This window comes from Lutzomyia longipalpis, chromosome 3, assembly GCF_024334085.1.
Source record: "Lutzomyia longipalpis isolate SR_M1_2022 chromosome 3, ASM2433408v1".
In the NCBI taxonomy this organism is placed as follows: domain Eukaryota; kingdom Metazoa; phylum Arthropoda; class Insecta; order Diptera; family Psychodidae; genus Lutzomyia; species Lutzomyia longipalpis.
In genome coordinates, this window is record NC_074709.1 from 5,536,451 (window position 1) to 5,561,413 (window position 24,963).

General features: G+C 34.0%; 3 protein-coding genes across 7 annotated transcripts in view; all 3 read left to right on the forward strand.

Moving 5' to 3' along the window:
• LOC129791558 (trifunctional purine biosynthetic protein adenosine-3) overlaps positions 1-24,963 on the forward strand; it is a 1,078,967-nt gene that overhangs the window by 862,839 nt on the left and 191,165 nt on the right. The gene's annotated exons all lie outside the window — the stretch shown is intronic.
• The window catches only part of LOC129791559 (potassium/sodium hyperpolarization-activated cyclic nucleotide-gated channel 3), a 1,048,222-nt gene that overhangs the window by 721,735 nt on the left and 301,524 nt on the right, over positions 1-24,963 (forward strand). The gene's annotated exons all lie outside the window — the stretch shown is intronic.
• The window catches only part of LOC129791609 (uncharacterized), a 309,820-nt gene continuing 301,524 nt past the window's right edge, over positions 16,668-24,963 (forward strand). Inside the window, exons 1-5 of one of the 5 annotated variants that reach the window (XR_008750730.1) lie at positions 16,668-17,471; positions 17,624-17,685; positions 20,323-20,464; positions 20,560-20,804; positions 21,906-22,955. Coding sequence is in view for 3 of the 5 variants with exons in the window: in XM_055829843.1 (XP_055685818.1) it covers positions 17,452-17,471; positions 17,624-17,685; positions 20,323-20,464; positions 20,560-20,804; positions 21,906-22,519 (1,083 nt within the window). In the remaining 2 variants the exon portion in view is untranslated. Of the gene's footprint in view, positions 17,472-17,623; positions 17,686-20,322; positions 20,465-20,559; positions 20,805-21,905; positions 22,977-24,963 lie in introns of those variants that run through there. The other 4 variants (XM_055829843.1, XR_008750731.1, XM_055829844.1 and 1 more) reach the window with 4 other exon arrangements.

The following is a 24,963-nucleotide window of genomic DNA, read 5'->3' on the forward strand; positions in this document are numbered from 1 at the left end:
ATTCCGCTCACTCGAAAAAAAAGGTAATTATTGAGCAAATTCTCAAACTCCATTGACTGCATTTGCCGCATACACACATTTTCCAGTAAACATCACCTTTCTGCGAAGGTTGACCCGGTGCCTCTTGATCTTGTACGATAAGTGGCCGTAAAATTGCCCAAACAATACACGCAACAGTGCTAATTTCCTAAGACTATATACATACATAGTCAAATTTTCCACTTCAATTTTATTGTGATTGAAAACAAGAAGTTCTCACTAAAATGTCACGTAAAGTCCATCATCATCTAAATCTTTTCACATCAATATTTTATAATGATTAATCTCGATGACTCCACTCTGATTCACCGAAGAAGACCAAAAAAATTCACATTGAATTTAGAGCTTTAAAAAATTTACATTTCAGAGCAGAAAGAAAAGAGATTTAACACCAAGATTAACTTTTATTTTCATTTCAAGGGAGGTCATGTGCTTTAGTGCATAGATAGGGCAACAGCTGGAGATTGCGCTCACCTCAAAAGACTTCTTGAGTTTACCTTGGAGAAATCTTGTAATTTTTTTTCAGAAAGATTGTTTTTTAATATATATGATTCATCTGCTGTCCCTTTTTCGGGTGACTTTGAATCTGGGGCATGAATAACAATTATTAGGGGAAGATGTGGTGGAATGAGTTAATTTTTGTTGTTTCTTTTTAATTAATGCAAAAGAATTTTTTTTAATTTTTTTTTTGCTTTGTGATTATCTTTTAAATTACTCTTTGTACCATTCTTATTCCTATAAAGAATTAAATTCAAACCATTCAGACACTAGAGAAATAATTTAGGAATTAAAAAAAACTGAGATGAAACGAATTCAGAAACTAAGAAGATTAATTCATAACAGGGATGAAATCCACAATTAAGCCCAGCTTAAGTTTATTACGTCAGTTTTTAGTTTTTATAAGTCACTTTTATGTTTTTTTTTTAAACAAATTATAGTTCTTTAGGTAAGTTCTAAGTTTTTAAAGTTTAGGTCAGGTTGAACCAAGGCTAAGTCCTTAAATACATTTTTGATCCCATTGATCCATAATTAAGCCTATCTTAAACCTTTAAATTTTATAAAATTGACAATAAAGAATTAAGTTCGAATTAAAAAAAAATAATGTTTGGCTTCAAAAACTTAAGTCTTCCTAAAAAACCGACTAGGCCTGTCTTAGTAACCAATTTAACTCCTGATGAATAAAATTCATAAAAAAATAATAAAATTCATAAACTGAAGAATAAAATGTAAAAATTAAATATTTAATAAGGGATTTTTAATTAAATTCAAATTTATTATTTAAAAAATAAATTCAGAAATTGATCAAAGTTTTAAATAAGTTAATAAGTTAGCAACAAAAAGGAAAAAAATAAAGAATCTGATGAATCCATTAAAGTTTTTTGAACTTTGCCTCCAACTTTGATTATTTTAGTAAAAAATTTAATTGTTCTTGCATACATTTTTTTCTCTCAATAACACACCCTTTTTGATATTCAAAGAGTCGTAAAAACGGATGGATATTGGGTCATTTTATATTTACGCAGAATTCTAACCTCAAAAATCCATATGAAAAAAAAACTGCAATGAATGAAAAAGCAGTCTGCGAAATTGTAAAGAGACCTAACTGCTTACTTACGCTTACGCCGTCTTTGTTTCTTATGTATGTTAGGTAGTGTACATATTTTCTTACATTTTTATGTCAGTTCTCTGGTATTTCATCAATGTACATACATAGATACCTACCTACCTACCTACCTACCTACCTTGATAACATAATATTATACATTAAAAGATTTTATGTAAGGTTTATGTTGAGATTATGCTGGAGCAACAAAAACATGTTTATTTGTGAAATAGAATTAAATCGGAGGAAAGATTGAAAGAAATTTTCGCCTGGAGGAATTTTGGTTATTTCACCTTTAAAAGATGATTTTGTGAATGAATTTAGGCGTTTTGTGGTTAAATTTTAAAAGCTCTGTGTATTTTATTCCCCACATAGAAAGGTCATCTCTTGCACGGTAGCAAAAGAAATGTTCATGTTGTTAAAAACCATCATAATATTTTTCACGCCTCATGCTTTTTTAAGAGGAAACATCGTAAAAGTATTTCGTAAAAGTTGTAGAACATTGGCGGGAAGATATGGTCACATCTTAAAGGGAATTTTATTTTGGTAATTTTGGGTAAATAGCATTCCCGTATAGGCACCTCATGGAAAGAAAGACAAGCCACACACACACACTGTTTGGGAAAACGATGAACAATCTCCTAAAAGCTACATTAATACATAAAAGCTCCGGCTTTTTTTTGCTATCTCATTCCTTCTGTGTCTTCCATTTCGTCACACAGGAGGGGACTTTTGGAAACTTTGTGTGTGCTTTTGTGGCAAAGTCAACGGAAGGCAAGTGGGTGGAGAAGTGGTCGGTGAGCGAATCAAAAACTCGATTAATCTTTTGTGGCAGAAAGATTCATTAGATATCCATCCATGGTGTATATTTTGTGTAGCCAACAACAATACAAATCAATTTCTTCCGCCTCATTCATGCGAAAGAAAAAGTCACACGAAAAAAAAGAGGCGAAGGACTCTTACACGAAAGTTTGTTTGTGGGCTTTCCACCTGCTAAATTTTCTAACAGGTGGATGGGTGATTGCAAATAAATCCACCCTCAATAGCGGCCGTGATCGATTCTGTAATCGCTTATCGGGTGTAACATGAAAAATTGGTCATTAGTGAATCATTTTCGCACCAGCAACTGTTGCATTGAGCATGTAATTCAGTCGCACGAAAAAAGTTTATTGGGCTTTTTTTGTCCTCCTCTTGTATATGCTTCAATATTAATTGGGGTATACTACATATATTCTCTACATGTAACATAAGCAAAGTTTGTGATTTATGAAAATTGATTACCGTGTTGTAAGTTTGCATCAAAAGCTCCATAGGTAGCACTAAAACGGGGTTGCAAAAAATATATTCGGGATTTTTTTTACCAATAACCAATAGGTACCCAATTTATTATTTTTGCATTTTATTTTGGGACATTAAAATGTTTTCATTGTTTCTTACATTTCACGTATTTTTAACGTTTTAATTTTTCTCATGAAATTATGCATTTCTTTTTAACTTTTGACATCTTCAATGACTGATTTATTTTCTTACGTTTGACGTTTCTTTGAAGATTCTTACTCTTCTTTTTAATTTTTTTTCGAGTCGGACGTCATTTCGACAGCCACACAGTTTCTTTTAAGATTACTTTATGCTTATTTTTTGAAGTTTCTTTTCTTTACGCATTTCTTTTACCACTTTCTGACACTACTTGACTTTTTTCGACGTTTCTTTTGACATTTCTTTCCTTAATTTCGACGTTTCTTTTCTTTGATATTCCTCTTACATTTTCTTACGTTCCTTTTTAACAATCAACCTTTCTTGATTGTAAAAACGTGAAATGTAAGAGGTAATAAACTGCACGTTTTTTTACAGCATTTGACATTTTTTATCTAACGTTTGATGTTCATTTTAATGTTTAAAATTTCCATTTAAATTTTTTTAATGAAATTTCTCACCTGATGATTTTTTTTGATTTTTTTGACTTCTACGAAAAACTTAAGCTACATGAACTTTGAGGATATTTAGACACCCCATAAAAAACTTATTCTACTTATATTTTACATTAAAAAACTCCCTCTTACGTCTCTATGTGAATACCCCGAAAACTGTGGTAAAAATCTGCGGTTGGTTAATTTTCTGAAAACACATTTTTCTTATTACACAATATACCTACAAAAAAAATCTCAATTTATGAAAACAAAATATTACAAAAAAATGGCTACAAAAATTCAACTATGGTGGCATATAGAGTAACATTAATTGTAATAATAAAATTATCATGAAAATTTTTATTTGCATTTTCATGGTGGCTTCTGTGGGGGATCTCTCTCGTTAAAATTATTATGTTACATGTTGCTCACTGGAGGCGACACATAAACCCACTTCTTCAACCCAGAGCAGAGATAATTTTGCAACAATTAACGTCACCTAATGCATTTAATGTTGGAATTATTTGTTCCGGCAGTTACTTTTGCGTGGAAATGGCAAAAATATCTCGCACATAGCTCAAGATTCTTTACGGCGCGGGGGTGGGTTGGTGTGAGCTTCATTGGAGCAATTAAAGTTGGATGTCACACAGAGAAAAGTTCTCTTCCATAGAGAAGGGTACGAGAAGAGCTTTTCTTACACCCCCACCCCACGATATATAGCTATAAGTAGGAGACGAAGGATTGGGTATGCTCGTGTTTTATGCATAAAATGAGGAGGAATCCATAAATTGCTTTCATTTGAATATTTCTCATTCGTATTATATCAAAATGCAAGAATACCATGGATAAAGTTATATTTATTATAGAGAATAATAAATAAAGTATGATGGAATAAATCTTATGCAGAATTTCTCTATTGTTGATGGGTGGTGTGGGTGGTTGAAGGGGCAAAATATAAAATGAAATAGAGAGATACAATCCCATACACAATACACTTTTCCACGATAGATTGGGGATTTTCTTTTGCAAACATTAACTGATGTACGAGTTGAACGCATGCTCGAAATTTTGGTATATAATTAGGCAAATGAATTCCATTTGAGACGCACAAGCACATATACATTGCCCCCCCCCGCCCCGTAAATTGATGCTCCATTAATGTTTCATTAATCTTCAGCATTATACCCGATTTAGATATTTTATTAAAACCCATCTCATCTCAAATCATGTCTCTGGGTTCTCTCTCTCTCTCTGAGATTTTCGGCCCCGTGGCATCCGCAAATATATATTTTGGAGATTTGAGTGGGCCTTTATTATTAATTTTTAATTGAGAAATTAGCTGAGAGTACCTATGTAGGGTAGAAGAAAGTCAAAGGCGGGTTTTTTTCCTTTTACCCAAAATTACCCCAAAGAATGGATTTGAAGATAATAAGGATATTTTTTTGAGGCTTGAAATATAAAAAATGATTCTTTAATTTAATATTTTATCAATCAGCTATGTTACTAAATTTTACTTAAATCGTAAAGCAAAAATAATGAGCTATGCTAAATATTTTTAATGCCAAATTTTTCTTAAAATTCCACAAAAACTACTCACCATACGCGAAATATTTTTGGAACTAATTTAGGTAGATCAGCATAAAAGTTCAAAATTGCTGGAAAGCACAATTTAAACGGAGCTTTTTCGCAAAAATGTTAGCACTACGTATGGTGGTTTAGGGAGAGAGGTGGGGGCGGGTGGGAGTGGGTAGTTCTATTGTATGAATGAAAACGAGACGTGCATCAAAGAGACAGACATTCGTTTGCTAAACTTTCTTCATTATGCACTAAAGCACATCTTCGGTTGAAAGCTCGCTGGGTGATGGAGAAAAAGCTCCCTAAATATATCGCATGGGAGTTGTGCCACAAGGAATGTGGCAAGTTGCTCAAAATTAAATTTGTTTCAAGTTTGTAAATGTTGAATCTTACTTGATGGGCTGTGTGTGTACGTATATCAGGAAAATTATGAAATACAACTTGGCTTAAATGGATTTGTCAAATGTCACACATAGTAGAGTATGAAGACTTAAAAGCACCACACATCGTCTCCTCAAAATTCCCCATACATTCACTTTATCCTGAGAGACCACATGAAGATCCTCAGGAGGGATGCAAATGCTATTTTCCTCCTTTCCGTATAATAGAGAGTGATGCGGGGTTAGGTGTATAGCCAAGTGGACAAATGTTTCCTTAATTGGATATTGTTCTACCATAACTCATTCATTGGGAGTGATTTCATCGACCCTGCAGCATGTAAGGAAAGAAAAATTCCTGCCAAACGGCGGAAGTTTCATGGTGTATGATTGTGGGAAAATTGGATAAGATAAATACAATAAGAGCATCCTCGGGAACAATAGACTTGTGGTGTATATAATGCGAGAAATATGACAGAACCTTAACAACCAACGACAATGGCATGTGTGTGTTAATATCTTCATTCAGCCGCATGGCATTAATCAAGCTCCTTTCGACGGCAGCAGGATGTGTGCTGTGGAGCTTGCAGATGGAAGAGGAAGGTGTATATTTGGTTCCTGAGCAAACATTTTGGCTTGCACGGTTTTCCATTCGCATCAACGTTCTCTCTTCTTCATCCCAGCAATGTTCACAATATTATTTAATAGGGAGGTCTCTCGAATATTGCAATACATTCACTTCCATACACTTCCTCCCTATGCCGACGGTTGTTTTCACAAGAACTTTCGAGGAGCTTTTAATGTGCAATTACTATTAAATGCAACTAACACACTCTTCCTATTTTCCTCTTAAGCTCCTCCATCACAAGAAGACGAATATATAGGATTATTTCCACACTCATTTTCACTTTACTCCTGAAATTTACCTACCATGAAAATCACAAAATACATAGAGTAATTTTATATTATATTTTATTACAAATTCACCACAGGATGCTCCAAAAGACAGAGAAGTAATCGCTAAAATTCTTTCAAAAGCAGATTTAGAGTTTATGAATATGTCTATGATCGTGAAGAACTTTCAAAATTCTGAAAAAGCTCTTTCATATTTGCTTAAAGGATTTTCCTAAAGGATGATAAGAAGCTTATGCTAAAAATATCATGAAGAATTTTACACTGAGGCTTTAGATAAAGGCCTGAATTCCCCCAGTCTGGAAGCATTCACTTGTAAAACAATTAATAAAATGAAAGCAAACTTTCCAAAAAATTTTAGATAAAAATAAATATTGTTTTATTAATAATAATTTGAAAAATATTTTAAGTACCTACCTACTAAACGATTGAATGCATAAAATAATAATATTGGTGATTAATGATATGTGTATAAAAATTTAGGGGAAGATTGCCTAATATGGGAGAATTTTTTTCTAATAGATATGATTTCTTCTATTGAAAGTGCAACTATTTTAAAAAATAAATTGTTAACGTTTTTTTTTAATTAGTTTAATTGGCATTAAACTATTTAAAATAAATTTTGTAAAATTTCTGCAATTTTCTCAATAGTAGTCATAAAAATGATTTTTATTCTATTTTTGGTCCCAGAACGACATAGAAAATTTGAATTTTGTTAACCCGGAAGCGTTGAAAAATTGTTAAAAATTATTATTATTAAAAAAATATTAAAGAAATGTAACGAATTGTATTAAAACTCATGGATGGATCCCAGAGCTTTAACCGGCTTAATAATTTTAATAAATATAACTTCAATGTTAAAAGTCCCAATTTTGCTTTAACCATTAATTAAAAATCAACGGATCAATCGATTTTCAAAGATATACCACTGTTGGGCAGGGGATGAATGAAGCTTTGAGAACCTATCCCAGTTCTTCGAATTTGTTATCTACAACCTGAGATATTCACGATTGAAATCAAGGGAACGTACTTTAAAAATTGTTAAAGTGGTTCTATTACTTTTCTCGTCACTGTTCATATAACGCCGAAGAGATCAATTTATCTTTTTCGTTCGCATTGTTAATTTAAAATAATCATTCTGATGTCTTAAAGTACATTTCAAAAGGAAATATTAAAAAAAAAACAATGTAACACTTAGAAGGTATCCCATATTAGATGATCTTCCCCTATAGTTGAATTTTAAAAATAAATATTTTGCCTCTTTTTGCAAAATAAAATAATTGAATTTCATGAGAAAAGTATTTTGAAATATTTATCCGCTTCATGTGGAATAAAATTGCTGCCAGTGGGTGAATCCCACAAATTGATTATCCAATATATCATTTTGGTTCATGATTCGGTAATTTGTTTTGCTTTTCAGGCAGAGAGAGAGATTTGTCGGGTAGATTGCAGAGCATACGAAAAATATTTCTACGTTGAAGAAGTCATATAAAAGTCAAGGGGGGAGGGCAAAATTAAATCGGCATCTCCTCAAATAAGTTGTGTGTGGAGGGTGGATTTTCTCGAGTATTTTTCATTAAATGAAAACGGAACAAAAAAAAGAATGTCTGTGAATACAAAGTTGTTCATCTGGGCCAAACTTTTTCCCGAAAAACTATCCCGATTGATTCTCACATGCTCTCTGGCTGCAATAAAATACCCTTCATCTTGGCGGAGTGAATTGTCTCGCTGGAGCCAGGAAAATGCATGAGTGGAGATAGTGTTTGTCGTGGGCAAACATCAATTCATTCCAACCATTTCCACCCAAGTTTATTTTTGCGCACCAAGAGCATGTGAGAAGTGCTGGATGAAAATCAATCGTCGTCTGAAGTTTTAAATGAACGCCATGCACATACATTTTGATAAAATGCTATGTGTGCAAGAAAAGCCCCAAAGTGGCGGATCAAATTTAAAGTTTTCCTCTTTCTCTCCAGATTTTTTTTCGGCGGTGGCTTTTCCACCATATATACGAGATTCAATTTCTGCTCCTCTTGTACTCTGCACTTTCATTAAAAATTTAATGGACAGAAAATAAATTTTTCTCCCTGGACGAGGACTAGTCTGGCTACACCATTGTTCAGTTGCACCCACCATACAATTTTGTACGTCGTTTTAACCTGTAGCAAGACCATCAAAATGACTTTGAGCCTTTAATGGGGTTTCGGGGCACACACACACATCAACGATGACTCTATTGGCCATTTTCCTCGACAGCAAAAAGGTCCTCGTCATCCTCCTGTATGGATACATTCGAGTTATTTCTTCATCGACATCCCTTTTTGGTGGAAAATTCACAAAACTACATACTACACACTATGTACAGAAAAGTGTTACAGGAAATGGAAGAAATGAACGTACAACGTGACCACTGCGTTGAATTACGTTCCTTTTCTGCCCATCTGATTGAATCATTCACTGCAGTATGTTTAGATTTGCTTATTTTTCTCCGTTTATACGTGAGAAACGTATTGCTGGATTAGCAGCAATATAATAAAAATTGGAACTGTGAGCTTTTCTTCTTTATTTAAACACACAGACAAAAAAAAACGATTCAATCACTTTCCAAATGTTCCAATTTGTCCATTTTCCCGATTTTTCCTCACTTTTTGGCGACATTTCCCATTCAGTTAAATATCTTCTGCATGAATGTCTTTTCCAGCTAAAAATTTACAAAATTGTATTTCAATCGATTTATGATTTTCTTTTGAATTTTGAATAAAATTGAATGTAAAAAAGGAGTTTATTCATTTTTATGTTTTTATGACATTTTTTAATTGTAAAATAATCTTGTAAAACCTTCGTTTAGGTTAAAACATATGCTCGAAGCATAAGATAAGTTAGTTGAAATGGGGGCGGAGTTTTATATTCATGAAACAATCTTTTGAATTTTTCAAATTAAACCAGTAAAAAGTATTAGAGACCCTTTTTAGGTTTAATGTCTTCTTGGAATTTCAAAATCTTCTTACAAATCTACTTAGGGAAATTCGAAAGAGTTTGTTCAATAAAAGTAAAACCTCGCCCCCGTTTTAACTGACTTATTTTACACATAAAGCATATGCTTCAAATATCGATTACTTCATATCGGGAACTTTTTCAAGCGTTAAAAAAGATTTTTCGCTTGCTCGATGAAGGAAATTTCAGTCTCTAAAATGTTTAAAGAAAAATTAGCTTTTCCTGTTAATCTCTCAAAATTCAATACAACCCAATAAATGAGCAGGGAAAGAAGCAAAGTGAGTGTTTATTTAATTTAATAAATCATACAGTATAATTGGAATTGATTTATGCAAATTAACCCAAAAATAGCGCTGAAGGATGATCAAATTATAATATTTCAACTTTTCTTCCCCGGGAGAGCCATGATGGTTTTGTGAGATTTTGCAAACAAGCGCAAATTCAATTGTGTTCCATGTATGCTCAGACTGGCAAGTCTAACGAGTTGGGGAGTTTAATTGTTGGCACTAAAAATTTCCAATCCAAACATGGGGCACGAACTGAATATCGCAGATTAAATATTAGTTTAATAAAGTTCACAAATTGCTCGGGATGTTTGATATAATATAATAATAATAAATAAATTTTTATTCACACACTCAAATTTAACATATTCTTGGTGTACATTTTTATGATTTGACATTTAATATTTAACATTGAGTATGGATAAGGCAGTGGACTTGGTTCTAAAGAACGCGTCCAACCACTGCCTGAGTCTCACAATTACTATAAAGTTAATTACAATAAAAGTAAAAATAAATAAACAAGTGCAATTCTCATTTAAAAAGAAAAAGTTTTTAAGGAAGGCTGATGTGTAGAGGAAGAGAGTACTCACGCCGACAACTCAGAATTTAAAAAAGAAAGAAAAATAAATCCCGAAAATCCCCAAAACCCCAAAATCAAACCCCATTGACCTCAAAAAGACTCCCAGAAAGAATAGAAAAATTGTAAAAAGCAAAATAAGGGCTAAATGGGTGCCATCCACTTTCCCAGCACAATGTAGGTCACTCTCAGGAGTCCGCTGGATCCAGTCAAAGATTCCACGAATCTTAGGTAACCCCCCTCCCGCTACGAAACTCACTCGTCGCAGAAAAACATGCAGAAGATGTAAATATGGAGGGTATATGCATGCATTTTAAAGTCGTATATTTGCCTCATTTGAGGTTTTGCATATAAGAGAGTGTAAAGATATTTTCACCTCATTTGAGGCTTTTATAAAAGGATATCATTGTTGCATCATTAACTTCACACTCATTTCTTAATTATTTATACGACAATAATTATAATTTGTAATTCATATCGTGAATAATATTATGTTTCAATTTTGTTTTGCTTTTATAAAAGGATATCACCATTGCATCATCAACCTCATACACATTTTTGTTTTATAAAAGGATATGGTAATCGTATTTTGGATGCTGAAAGAAAAAACCATTATTTGATTTTGTGTTATTAAATAAATAAAAGCGCACAAGGAGTTTCGTAGCGATCCCAGCTTGTTATAATCTTTTTTACCTTTATTTTGATACAATAAAAAAGAATGAAAATAATCGTGGATGCAGAGCAGATACTGCTCCAATGCAGTGCAGGTAGTCCCGTTGAAGAAACAGAAAGGGAGGCACCCACAACCCGGATCCCCCTAGCCCCAAAACGCATTAATTATAGACCCTTAATAAGGTCCTCCTCGCACTGTTTCAAAAAGAAGCTCTTCAATTTAGTGTTAAAGTTATAAGCGCCTAGAGCCCCACGGAGAGCCTCAGGCAAGGAATTAAAGGCCGTAGGAGCCATGTACTCATACGAGTGTTTAAAAAGCTCGCACCTGGGGCGAGGAACCGGAGCAATGGTTCCCCGGCGAGACGCACCCATTATAGGAGATCGTAGGTGACCGGATTTAACAAAGAAAATCTTCAGCACAGTGTACTTGAATAAATACTCACATCGGAGGATTTTCCATCCGATGAAAGTATTTCTAGTGCTGTCCCTCCCCGGAATACCCCTCAAAGCCCTCAGTGCGTATTTCTGACACACTGTGAGCGGTTGCAAGTGCGATCTGTAGCCACATCCCCAAGTAGCTGCCCCATACCTTAGCCTAGACTCAATGCAGCTCTGATAAAAATTATGCAATAGCGATTCCGAGCAACATTTGCTTAGGCGGCGCGAGCATCCTATAATAGGAATTAGGGAATTCTTCACATGATCCACGTGCCCTTTCCAAGTAAGGCAACTGTCTACGACAATACCCAGATACCTTGTTTGCTCGACGAACGGAATATCAAGGAGCCCAGCACAACAGCCGAGGCCGTCGCGAGTGGCACAATCCGGCAAATGCGACACAATACTGCCTGTCATTACCCTCGATTTCGAGCGCCCAAAGGACAGGGCGACAGATTTATCGCTTAAGGTCATGAAATTGCCCTCCAAAAACCCACGCAGTATCGTCATGTCGCTATGCATGCTATCGCGTATACTACCCTCAGAATCCCCACTGTACACCACCGCAATGTCGTCGGCGTAAGCCACCGCTCTTCCCTTCAGCCTGAGATCAAATATATCATTCAAATAAATAATAAAAAGGAGCGGCCCCAGGACTGTGCCCTGTGGCACTCCGTGCCTGACACCAAGGGGAGTGCTTGCATGGGGTCCAATAATAACTCGCTGGGTTCTATTAGATAAGTACGACTCAAGGAGCCGGAGTGAAACTCCTCTAAAGCCAATAGCTTCAAGTTTACGTGCCAAGACAGAGTGGTTCACAGTGTCGAAGGCTTTCGACAAATCGAGGAATAAGGCAGAGACATGAAGCCCTTTATTTAATTCAGAAAATATTTATTTTAATTCAGACTGATATTCGCATATCAGTCCCCGGTGAAAGGCAGTTTAAATCTGTCGACGGTTGATCGTCCCACGCAAAGTTCATGCCGCGTGTCTTCTTCAAGGTGGGAAGGGGATGGCATTGAACTTTCGGGTCAGTGTTGAGATCGTTTATTTGGGGCACGATGGGGAAGAAGATGAAAAGTTTCTCAAACTGCGGGGTTTTGCATTATAAATTTCTTGGTGGGTGTGTGCGGAGGGAAGATGAGAAACTTGCAAGAGTTGATGGTGAAGAGGTGTGTGGGTGGATGCGGAACAACAAATTGCCAACAGCTGGCCCACCACACACCGCCAATGGAATTCTCAGTCGGAATAAATGATAATATTATGACTAACTTGAATGATGAATTATGATGAGCATCCCCCTCCCACCACCACCCACCGCAAAGCCACAATCTCATCACGACTCACATTGAATTCTCAATGTCCTGAGGAAGTATTCTTCATTTTTTTCATTTTTTTCTTGGTGTGCTATAGAGGAGAAAATATCCCACCACATTTTCCCGCTCGAAGTATTCGCATTTTTGTCAACATTATCCTTTTATCAGGACAAGGGGAAGAGAGAGAGAAAAAACGTTATTTTTTTCCTACGGATTAAGCTCTGACACCGATAAATTAATTTCCTCGCCAACTCAATGTCCACAGATGGTCCTTATAAGTAGGAGGAGGGTGTGTGTATATCTTTAATACCCCCAAAATCTCATCCTTGGGATTTATTTCACTTTCCCAGAAGGGACAATTTATTTACTCATTGAGGTAAATTTTCCATTTCATATGCTCTTCCAAATTTGATGTTATCAAATGAGATTTGTGAAGATTTTCCGCCCCCATCTCAAAATGAATAAATCCCTCAGACAAACACTAATAGAAATGGAATGTTGCATTTGTAGAATTTAAAGGTTCTTAAAGGAGTTTATTCATTTTAATGTAAACTAAATTAAACCTTCATTTGAGGAAAGAATAAGGATACGCATAATCTTCAAGAGATCAAAAGAATAATAAGAAATCTCCAAATACCTTTGCAATGGGGAAAAATCAGCAAAGATTTGTCAAAAAATGCAAACAATGACGTCATAATTTTATTTCTGTCTCTTTCAATGTTTAAAGCATAAAAAACCTCGTCAAGTCTCAGTGATGAAGCATTTGAATAAGTGCTTTATGCATTGAAAGCATTGAAAGATACAAAAACATGATGTAGTGATGTCATTCATTGTATTTTTGGGCAAATCATTTTCTGTGTTTTTTCCTACTGAAATGGAATGAAATGAAAATTGGAAATCGTATTTGACGATTTCTTATTCTTTTTTTTTATTCTCTGTCAATGGAAATTTAGCTCATATTGAAACGAATAAACTCTTTTCTTTAATGAAAATTTAGGTCATATTGAAACGAATAAACTCCTTTTAGAGGCGAATAGCACAAAATTTGTAAAAATTTTATAGCTGTGAATGAACCCTAAAATTTTGTATGATTCCACCCGGCGCCTCCACTATAATTTTTATAAGAAAATATTTTTTCTTAACTTTCTGAAATACTTTAATTTTTTTTTACAGTGTTGTATCAAATATTTTGCGTATAAATCTTCCGTGTTTCATCTTATTTACAATTATCAAGGGACAAAAAGAAATATTGCGCCCCGGACAATGTCAATTTCTCAGAATTACTTCATATTGCTAGACAGAAGTGAGAGAGATGTTATATATCATTCAAATCTGAGGATTAAGTACGAGCGAAATATCAGTTGAAAATGACTGGAAATTTAATTTATTGCTAATTTGCAGTTTATTCTTTTTTACGAATACTAATTTAATTAAATGTCACATTCGGTCACATTCTTTCCATTCCAATAAATATACTCAAATGCAAATGAAAAAAATTATAATCAAATTTTTTGCATAAAGAGCAAATTGGCGGGGTATTGGTACCTGGGCTGGGAAGGGAGGGCGAGTATTTTAATATGTACATTTAATATTATATTTGGAAGTGAATATAATTAATTTAAATAATTTAAATGAATCATTTTAATATCTAGTTTAATTGTGAAGTTGACTTTTTTTTTAAATACAGTAAAAAAAATATTTTTGTCTTTTTAAAATATTCTATTGATTAAAAAATATCGATTTTTAAAGTATTAAATTTCAGTGATTAAATTATTTTATTAATCTGCGTTAAATAGGATTTAAACTATTGGATTTAGGGTAGTAGAAAAAAAAACAATATTTGTAAATATTATTTCTGATTAAAAAATAAAACGAAACCTCACGTAATAAGAAATCATATTGGTGTGAAATATAGCACAAAACATAAATCTCATTTATGCTTTAATTTATTTGAAATTGGTATAAATTTAGAATATATGCGGGGGGGGGGGCATATAAGTCAAATAGAGTGCACAATATATATAATTTATGAGATTAATTATTTGAATTTCCAGTTGAATAAACATTGAAAGGCATTTTAGAGGCAAATTAAGTTTGAGCTTGGTTAAGATGAAGAGAATCTCCACTTATTGTGGCAGAAATGCTAAATGTTTGCGCGGTATTAACCACGCATTTCTCGTCTATGTTTATTTATTCTATTGACAAAATTATGAAGTATGTGTGAAGTATTATAATGACAAAGCTACATATTTTGACGGAAGATAAAAGTCACAGAAAGACGAATCTAAATGTGATATGTACACGTAAATATATATTTATGTGAAAACTAAATTCATATTAACTTACATTGCAATTTAAACATTTATCAGGCATTTCATGGCAGATCCAATTTCCCGTTTTAGAACATTTTCATCAAGCAATGGAGATATCATTTTCCATGTACGCATTTGGCCTAATTGAAATGCCTTCTTAGGGGTGATCATTGGGTGTGTAATCGTAGCTAAAGTTTTCCCGTATAACAAATTGCCATTTGGCGCCGGTGATGAAAAGCAGTAAGGTAGCGCGCGGGAAACTCTTCGCATCCCACTCTGGTTCAATCAAGAAAATTAGGTCTCCCATCTAATTGCTCTCCAAAACGCTAAACCACCAAAACATCTTCTCCATCACCGTATCATTTGGTGGGGAAAACGCGATGGGTTGTGTGTATTTAGAAGAAGGCTGACATTAATCACTTTTGAATCTCAGCGAAGCGTATGTGAGACTTGTATGGCAGAAAACCCCTTTTCTCAGTATCAAAAGGGAAGAGTTCCACCATCGATTTAATCGCAATTTCCCACCCACATCTTGTTCAGCTTATTTCCACGAAAACATCTCCTCTCACTTTTCCACCCCATACAAATGGCAAACATTTTATTTCATTTACCATTCTCATATCAAATTTATCACGGTGTGTGAGACAAAAGGCAGTCATGCAAAAAAATCTGACAAATTTATAATACACAAAACCATCGCAAAAGCCATACAAAAATTATTTATTACTTATTTAGAATATGGATTTCTGGGGTGAATTTGATTTGTGAAGTCACGGTGGGGTGATCTTGGGTAGTTTCGCCAAAGACTTTTCGAAGATTTATTTCTTCTTCATCAGGTATGCTTAAGTTGGGTAAAAAGTTATAAGAAGAAGAAAAAGATAAATACATAGGGGGATTCTGAATTCTCAATTCTCACTATTTAATTTAAATTAAATTTTTGAATTAATTGACTTTTCTTGACCAAGAAAAATTTAGAGAATGATTTGTCTTTTTAATGAAACAAAAAAAATACTTGATTGTTTTGGAAAGTGAGGGAATTGTAGTAAAGAAAAATAACTGGTAGCTGGTAGAGATTTGCTCAAAAGTGCAGGAAATGACGTCACAATTGCACTTTTTGACTCTCTAAAAATTCGTAAAGTATTCATGCTAATGCTTCATTGAACAAAAGGCAATATAGTGACGTCAATATTTGCATTTTTGAGAAAATTTTTGTTTTTTTCTCCGGCTGATCCTAGTGGAAAAAAATTTAACGTTTTAACATTCCAGCCGATCGCGAAAGGGTTAAAAAAGACAACAAATAGGGAGATTGTGAAAGAAATTTATGCATCAGAGGCTTTTAATAAATTTAATATTTTATTTTTCATTCTACTACATTAATATTTTTCTTTAATCTACACTTTATTCGCAATTTACGTCTGAGATATTTTTATTATTCATACTCTTCATCACTGCTAAATAAGTGTATTGTTGCATGAAAATGAAATCATTTATTTGATGAAATTAGTCATTTTTTTTGTTGTTAAATTCAATTTCATTTTCAAGGGGTTTGTCATAGCGAAATTGAAGTACAAATAAAAGAAGAAAAGAGAAATAAAATAAAATTTGTTGCTTCAACACTCTTTGATGGATTGTGCGAGTTTGTATGGTGTGCGAATGAGCTGAATATAGTATCTGACGAGTTGGGAAGATTTCTGCAAGTACTTCTTTCTTATCTTATCGGTCAGTGTTTTGAGGTGTTTTCCACACATTATTTCTCCAGAGAGGTGTACATCAGATAAAGCTTCCACCACCGCTGTTCTAGTGATCAAGACATTCTCTCAATATAAAAGTACTACCTCACATAGATATAATACTTTATACCTTTTCTACGGGGAAGCGTGTTCGGTGGAGGAGACGATAAAAATTGGAAAGATACGACGTGAAAATAAAGCCATGTGACTGCTGTGGATGGTTATATTTCGATGCGATCATAACTCATAAGTTTTGTATTTGTGTGACCATTTTTGTGTTGAGTGTGAGTGCCTTTGGAGGTGTAATTCAAGCTTCGACCGCTTCATATTCATTGTTTCAGCGACCACGAAAGCACCAACAGAGTGCCATATTTCCTTCCAAAATTATCTCGTATACGTGCAACCTGTAATCGTTCAAAAAATTTTTACTTTCTTCCACGGCACCGTGTTACATCATCAGGTGCACTAGTTGGTGGTGTTTGATGAAGAACTAACGGCCGCCAATTGCTTTATGGGAAACAAACGGTCATATAAAGTGAATTGGATGGCCCAGTGTTGATAAAAGTGTGGCGAAAGTGAGTTGAAAAACGATCGGTTTTTTTCTTCTTCAAATGAAACTTTAAAAGGAAAATCCCGTGATTTGTTGGTAAAAAAAAGAAAAATTAACAATTTCTATCATCTATGTTGGAAATCACGTGATAGTTTAGCAGAGAGGAAAATGTGTCGTTGTTTGCAATCGTAAGTATTTTAGAGAGAGAGACGATGAGTGAAAATTAGTGTTTGCAAATTGGCATGTGAGATTAAATGCGAATCCAGAGAGGGGTGGTGTGAAAAATTTTCACTGTGAAAACTTTATGCGATAAAATTAATTCAAAATTCCATCCAAACAGAATATGGGAGGATTTCTACTGGCACTGTATTGAGGAAAAGTTCTGCTACGATGAAAGTATCGGTGAGTTTTGCAAAGCATCAAAAGCTCTCCCTATGCTATGATTATTAGCACACATATCTCTCTTCCAAAATACCAACATTTCGCGCACTTTACGGGAATATATTATTTTGAAATCCATTTAATTGCACCTCGTCTACCTTTTCTCCCATCCAACCATGGAGCGAAATGCTTTGGGAGTGGGGGGGAGGCAGCGTGTTGTGTATATTTTCAATGTCGAATCCCAATACAATCGCATAGTACATAAATTTAACATCGACGATTTTTGCTGGAACTTTTTTTTTCTTCTATTCTCTCTCTCTCTCTTGCTCTCTGGATGTTGTATGTAGTTTATATATATGAAAAGTTAGCGCAATGTGAATGAGAAGAGAGGAACGCGATTCCCAAAGAAACAAGCCGTGACTTTTGTGAATGATGCTCAACAGCATAAACAGACTGGTTTCTCGTTACCATTGAAAACACTCAATAATTCTTATCTAAATTCAACATGCAAAAGACATGAACTTGATATTTGGCACCCAGAAGAAATTTCAATGTGATCCGGTGTACTTGATATTCATCGACGACGTAATCAATGTGGTTATGCTTTTAAAAAAAACTTAAATTTACTTTGAGACGTTTATATTGATCAATTGAGTAGTTTTTTTTTCAAATTAATCTTGCCACGAGGCTCCACTTTGTAAACTAGTGTGAGCCAATGAAAATGCTCTATTTGCTTCTGTCAAAATAGATTAGCCAATCAGAGCTCTTTGGAACATAGATTCTTCTTATTCTTCATTTTCATTTCATTTTCAAACTATAAAGATGTGATATGAATTTCGCTGTAACAGAGGGTGGTACTTGGGTGCAAGCTTCTATTGGATAAATTCTATTAGGTTGCAAAGATAAAAAAAATTTTTTTTTCATTATTTTATTCAGCAATAAGTAAATTTTACGTTGTTTTGGAAAAGAATTGAAAATATTTTTTTCGAGTTGTAGTATTTCCGCTAAAATTCTAAGGAATATTAAGATCTAGATTCTAGATCACTAAGAAATCATATTAAGAAAAAATAAAAAAATAAATCACGGCGTCCAAGGTTCTCCAGAAGGCTCAAAAGGGTTAATTTCTAGGTAATCCTTTGAACCATGATTAAGGTTTATTGTTAAGTTTTCTTGAATTGATTCTTTGTTGTATTATCAGCTTCATAAAAAATTAGTAATAGATATTTATAATCTTCCAAATTTTCTGAACACAAGAAACCACCAAACGTCTATATAATTCTTTTTTCTCGCGTTGATGATACTTTGAAAAATTATCTTTTGGCTAACAGATATCAAAGATAAGACATGAAGAAAAAATGTCTGAAAATTAACCTTCACATAGCTCCAATCGCTCCAACACGAAAATCTGACGGGCAAAAATCTTATCTCTTTTTTTAGATGGATTTTGAAATGGAGATTTTCGAATGTGTCACGTGCAAATAGAGTTTTTTTTTATTAATGTTGGTTTTTTCATAAGTCTTTGAAATTCAACCTGGCAAAAGTTGATTTGTTTTTATATCCCACATAAAAGCTGCATTGCGCAAAAAAGTGTTCACATAAAAATACATATATATGTATGTATGAAAGTGAAATGGGGGGTATTTTAGAAAAATTCCATAATAATTTGTCAACAAGAATATCACATTGTGGATTTATTCTAGGGGAACGAAAGAACATTTCATTAAAAACATTATTAATGGTGGAAAGAGTTTTTTTTGAGTAGCAAATAATCAAGTTTTGCAAACGTGAAGGAGCAGCGATTTAATTAAAAGTCACCTGCACTGAATTTAAATCTAATTATTTATGAAAGGATTTTCTTTTAAAATCTGGAATATAAAGAAAATAAATAAAGCCGAATTTCTTTTTTTGTGTGTAGTGAACGTCTCAAAATCGGTTAAGCCGTGAATGTAAAAAGTATTTTCGATTTAGCTAGAAAACAATTTTCTTATCAAGAAAACGGCTTGATTGATTTTAATCAGATTAAATTCAAACAATAGATTTTAAAAAGCTTTTTGTGAAAACAACGTAGTCTCTTTTGTACTTACAAGGATGTTAGAAAATTTTAAGCGTTTGAAGCTGTAGTGCGTGATTAATGATGAACATAGAAAGATTCACGTTTTAAACGTTTGAGATTTTGATATGATAAGTCCTTCATTTATCCTTAATATTTTTTTTCCTGTCAAAATGGATAATTTTCTGACCAAAAGCTCATGAGAAAATGACTTTTTGCGTTCAAAAAATGTAGTATAAAATGAGGAATGCGACAATAACATACGACAATAAACTCTGTTATCACTATTTGAACATTTTTCATGCAAATTGCTTGCTTTTTCTTAAACATTCGCGACATTCGCGCTTTTAAAATACATCGATCAATGGAAGATTGCTTTTACTATTGAGTCAAGTAAATTAATGGCTTTCAAGACTGTGGATTAATTGATCAATTTGTGGTACATGTCGTACCATATGCTAATTGATTGGCTATATTTTCATTGATCACAATAATGAAAACATTCTCACACGGGGCCTTGATAAGCCGCCACGTGGCTTATGCTGAGTGAGAGCTTTTTTGATGTGTACTAGTCGTATGAAATAATTAGAAATATATTGTCTTTTCAGCACACTACAACCCGGAGGAAGATGAGTACATTGTTGCGAATAAGGAAAAAAATGGTATGATTGTGGATACCAATCAGGGCACCAACAATCCACCAATTTGTGCACAACCAATGCGAATTCAGCGACATTGCTCAACAATAAGGTGGGTAATTGGGATGGACATGGCACGAAAGGGGCAACATATAGCTTTTCCATATAAAATGCATTTTTTCTTGAATTTTCTTTGCTCTTTTGCAGTTCGAAAATTCACGAGGATGACTTTCACCGTGATATCCAAACGAATGTTCCTGTTTTGGCACCGGAAATTTTGGCCGTGTTCCGAAACTCACAAATTTTTCATGACCATTCCCAGAAAATAAGTAAGAATCTTTCTGCAAAGCCAACATTTATCACACACCAACCGACCACACAACACAATACCACAAAAGTTCAGCAAGAGCAAAAATCCGATGTGGAGGAAAAGCTTTTGTCGCGCCTGGAAGGTAACGACCAATAAATACCGTGGTTGATGGCATTTACTCTAACACAAAAGTAAAAAAAAAGAGAAAAAAGTGTCTCCATTTCACCTCCAAAATAAATATTATACCAAAGTTATCCCACTTTTGCTGCAAAAGACACCAAAAAGCAAACATACTTTTTTCTTCTTCTTCAAAACTTCCTTCACCGCATTTTCTCTTTCTTCCGCATCCTTTCCTGTCTCTGCATCCAAGTTAAAAAAGAAAAATTAAATGATAATTTTCTTTGTAGTAAAAATGATACTTGTAGGTATCACGTGAAATTGGTTGATATTAATTTGCTCGTTGGTTTTTAGAGTCTTTTTTTTTATTAATTATTAATTAAGAGACATTTTCTTACCGCATGTTTTGGGGGGTGATAATGTTTTAAATGGCTGTATAAAAAAAATTTGTGAATTTCACTTTCTCAAAAAAAAAAAGAAACACAAACACACTCTGAAAGGACAGAAAAGCCAAACAAATAACCAAAACGTTTCTGGAACTAATAAATTGCATGAGAATACCTTCCCCAGGTAGGTTCTTTCGTTCTTTTTTCCCAACACTATGCTAATTTGCATGTGCTCGCAGCTTTTCTGTTTGCAAATCTTCCTCTGTGCTCTTAACCACACTACTCTCTCTCTATTTTTTTGGCTTAACAACGTCTTCTAGTTCTAGTCGTTCTAGTCATTTGGATTACTTATATATTTGTAATCCAAATTAGAGGCTCTGTGGAAATAAAAAAAAGTGGTAATTACACGCTCTAACGCATCTCACAACAATATTCTTTTTAATGCTTCATTTTGTTCTTGTAAAACTTCCAAGGGGGCTTTTAACTCACATTCATAAAATTTATTAAATTATCTTTAAATAAGAAATTAAAATAAAAAGAAAAGCTTTGGCTGTAAAGAAAAAAATCTTTAGAAATGTGAGTAACCTCCTTGGCATTTACATATAAATTGTAATCCTGTGACAAGAGTCATTTTAATACTCGTCAGCTTTATCAGAAACATTAAACAATCATAATTTATTATTTTTTTACTTGCAATGCTACTTACCTGCACCTACTGTCTACCTTTATCTCATTTGTAGCTGAAGCTAAAACAGCAGATGTACAGAGTGATGATGCTGAGCCACAGAAACTGGGCGCCATATCAATCAGGAAATTCTCAGCAATAGACGAGGAGGATGAATTCTTCCCGGAGACACGAACGGTGAAACCTGTAGGAAAATATCTCGCACCCTCCGATGGGACCCCCTTGCGACCGCGAAGTCTCAAGCATGTCCAGAGTGTGCCACACCTACCAATTCGTCCGAGTAGTGAAACTGATATCTTCACCATCACATCGTCCTACAGTCAAATCAGTATGACCCCGGAAATCCCGTCCATCTCCTTCAGTGCACTACCGAAGAATTTCGAAGATCGACCGTCCATTGAGTATCGCGAGGCGAAGAGTTTGCAATCCATTCAGACGGCAAATTGCATGCGAACGGCCGAATTTGACTTCTCCATGCCACGCTACTTCCGGCATTCGGAGCTCTACCCCCAGAGCAGTGAACCCTCATCGCAGGCGGGGAGTGTCGAGAGTGTCCTCAAGAGGAGTACCTCAACGCAGAATTTGAGGCAAATTGAGAAGAGTAAGAGGCTCAAGGCACTTCGAGGAACTCTCCCACCACTTCTCATTGCTGCAAAGGAAAAGCACTGAATAAGGGGGTGAGGTTCCATCAGGGACGACGAGAGATTTTATTTTATTAGACATTTTTAAAGGAATTTTAAGGCAAAAAAATACTGACCATCTCTCTTCTATTACAATTTTGTTTTAAAATCAATTTCACTTGTTTTTCGTGCAACGAAGGGTTGGGATATGTTGTATAGATGATCCTTTTTTGGAAATTAGTTCCAAATTTCTTTATGTAAAAAAAATCAATTTTTAAATTTGGTTGTTTATTTGAGTCATTTTGAGTTACCAAAAGCAAAGAATTGTATTCAATTTATTTCATATAGACCATGTAAAAACCTTTTAAAGTATTAATAGAAATTCTATATAGAATTTTTGAAATATTGTCGATAAAAAATTAGAGAAAAAAATTGTGAAGAATTGTAAAAAAAAATCTAATAAGTGACAAAAATTGAAAATAAATGTGTTATGTAAAGGTATAAAAGATTTTTTTAATGGGATTTTGTGGAAATTCCGTCGTTTGTGGTAATTTAATATATTCCAGGACTTTTTGAGGAAGTAATTTAGCAATCCAGCGACGTTTCACTTTCTTAATTTTTCTATTTTCTTTCTTTTAGGCTTTTCTTTAAGACCTTTGAAACAAAAGAAAGAGGAAATATAATTTTTAAAAAGAAATTTAATTTTTATTCAAATAAAAATCATTCATTCAATCCAAAATGCATCGTCCTTGCAGAATAATCATAGCTCCATTAAACTTGACATTTCTACTGGACGCAACAGCACGTTATCAGATCATTTGAGTCGTTTGAGTCACACCCAAGTATCGTTTATATTTTGATGATGCGCTGAATGAGTATCTTATCACATTTTATTATTTGAAGAGCATGTAAACATAATACGTATAATATTATTTTTATCGTATACTGGTAAATTTGTTCGTTTCGCAACTATAACTTTCCTATCTAATTGTTTATTCTTCCGTGTAGATCATTTTTACCTTGATTTTTATGATTATTTTGGTTGTTATTCGTGTTTTTGTATTTAGGTATATTTTCAATAAACCATGTTGTATAGTCAGGGAAGGGGTTTAGGTGTTTGAACATCTTCAAAATTCAAGCATTTCAAGTTTATTATATTTGGAGGTTAAAGAAATTATTTCTGGATTACATAAAAAATTTAAAAGAAAAGTTCGTACATATTTTCTTTTTTTAAATGTTAGAGAAAATATCAAACGTTAGCCTGAACGTTAGAAAATTAATGTCAAGTATGAAAATTTAGATTACGTCAAACGTAAAAAAAAGTTTGACATTAAAGATATTAAATGCTACAAGAAAAACATCAAAAGTTATAAAAGAAAGATAAAAAGCAATAGATACTTAAAAAAACTGTCAACGGTTATCAACACCAAACGTTAGAAAAGAAATGCCAAAATCTGTTAAAATTGAGTAAAAAAAATTCAACTTTTTTTAAACTAATCTGTCTACCCTCTTAACAAAAATATTCAATTTCATCGCGAGATTTTGACCACCCTCAATATTTTCTTATTATCAGAAAATTGCACCATCCCCAATTCTTCAAATCATTGATTCTGAATTCGTTAAAAACGTTAAATAATTCACAAAATAAATCTCTTCATTGATAAATAACGAGGGGTTAAGATAAATCAATCATATCTGAAAATTTAATCAAAATTGCTAAATCTACGTGTGGGCACGTTGATTCAATTCACTCACTAAACCACATTCTATGCAAATTATCTCATGATTAAATCCTTTTACATATCACATTATATATAGCCCCCCCCCGCCGCAAAAACAGTTGACATTGATGACGGCGTTCCGTGAATCTCCAAAATTAGTTTCGAAAAGTCAAATTGAACTGCAAAATTAATATGCAGTTCATATCCACAAACACCCCCACCCCTTTTTGCATAGTTCTTTTGTACCTGTCGCACCTCAAACAAACAGTGTGGACGTCACCACATGATACAAAATTGCCACTCAATGGGAACATTATAAATGACAAACCAATTAATTGTTATTTGGGTGCGTTGAGATGGGCTGTGGGGGTGTGACACCGCACGCAATATGCGAATGTGCATTTGGGGGTAGATCAAAAAGAACCACCGCATGACCACAGAAATGAAACATAATTGCAAAATATAGGGGAGGACCTGATGATGTAGCTCTGGATTGGTGTGAGAAGAAAATGGGATGACAAGGCTGGGTTATTTCTTCGTGTTTTATGATCCACTAAAATGCCTTAAATATTCAGCATGAGCTCGATGGGGGCTAGGTGGGTGTTTTTGGGCAGTTAAATCTCGCGTATATGGTTTGGGATGAAGCCCGCCGCGCGATAGGATGGAGCAGGAAAGGCAATTGCCACGATGTCCCATCGATGGTGGATGCTTCCATCATCAGGTGATTTACTGTCCAATTGAATTATCTGCAGTCACGCTCACACCACGCATT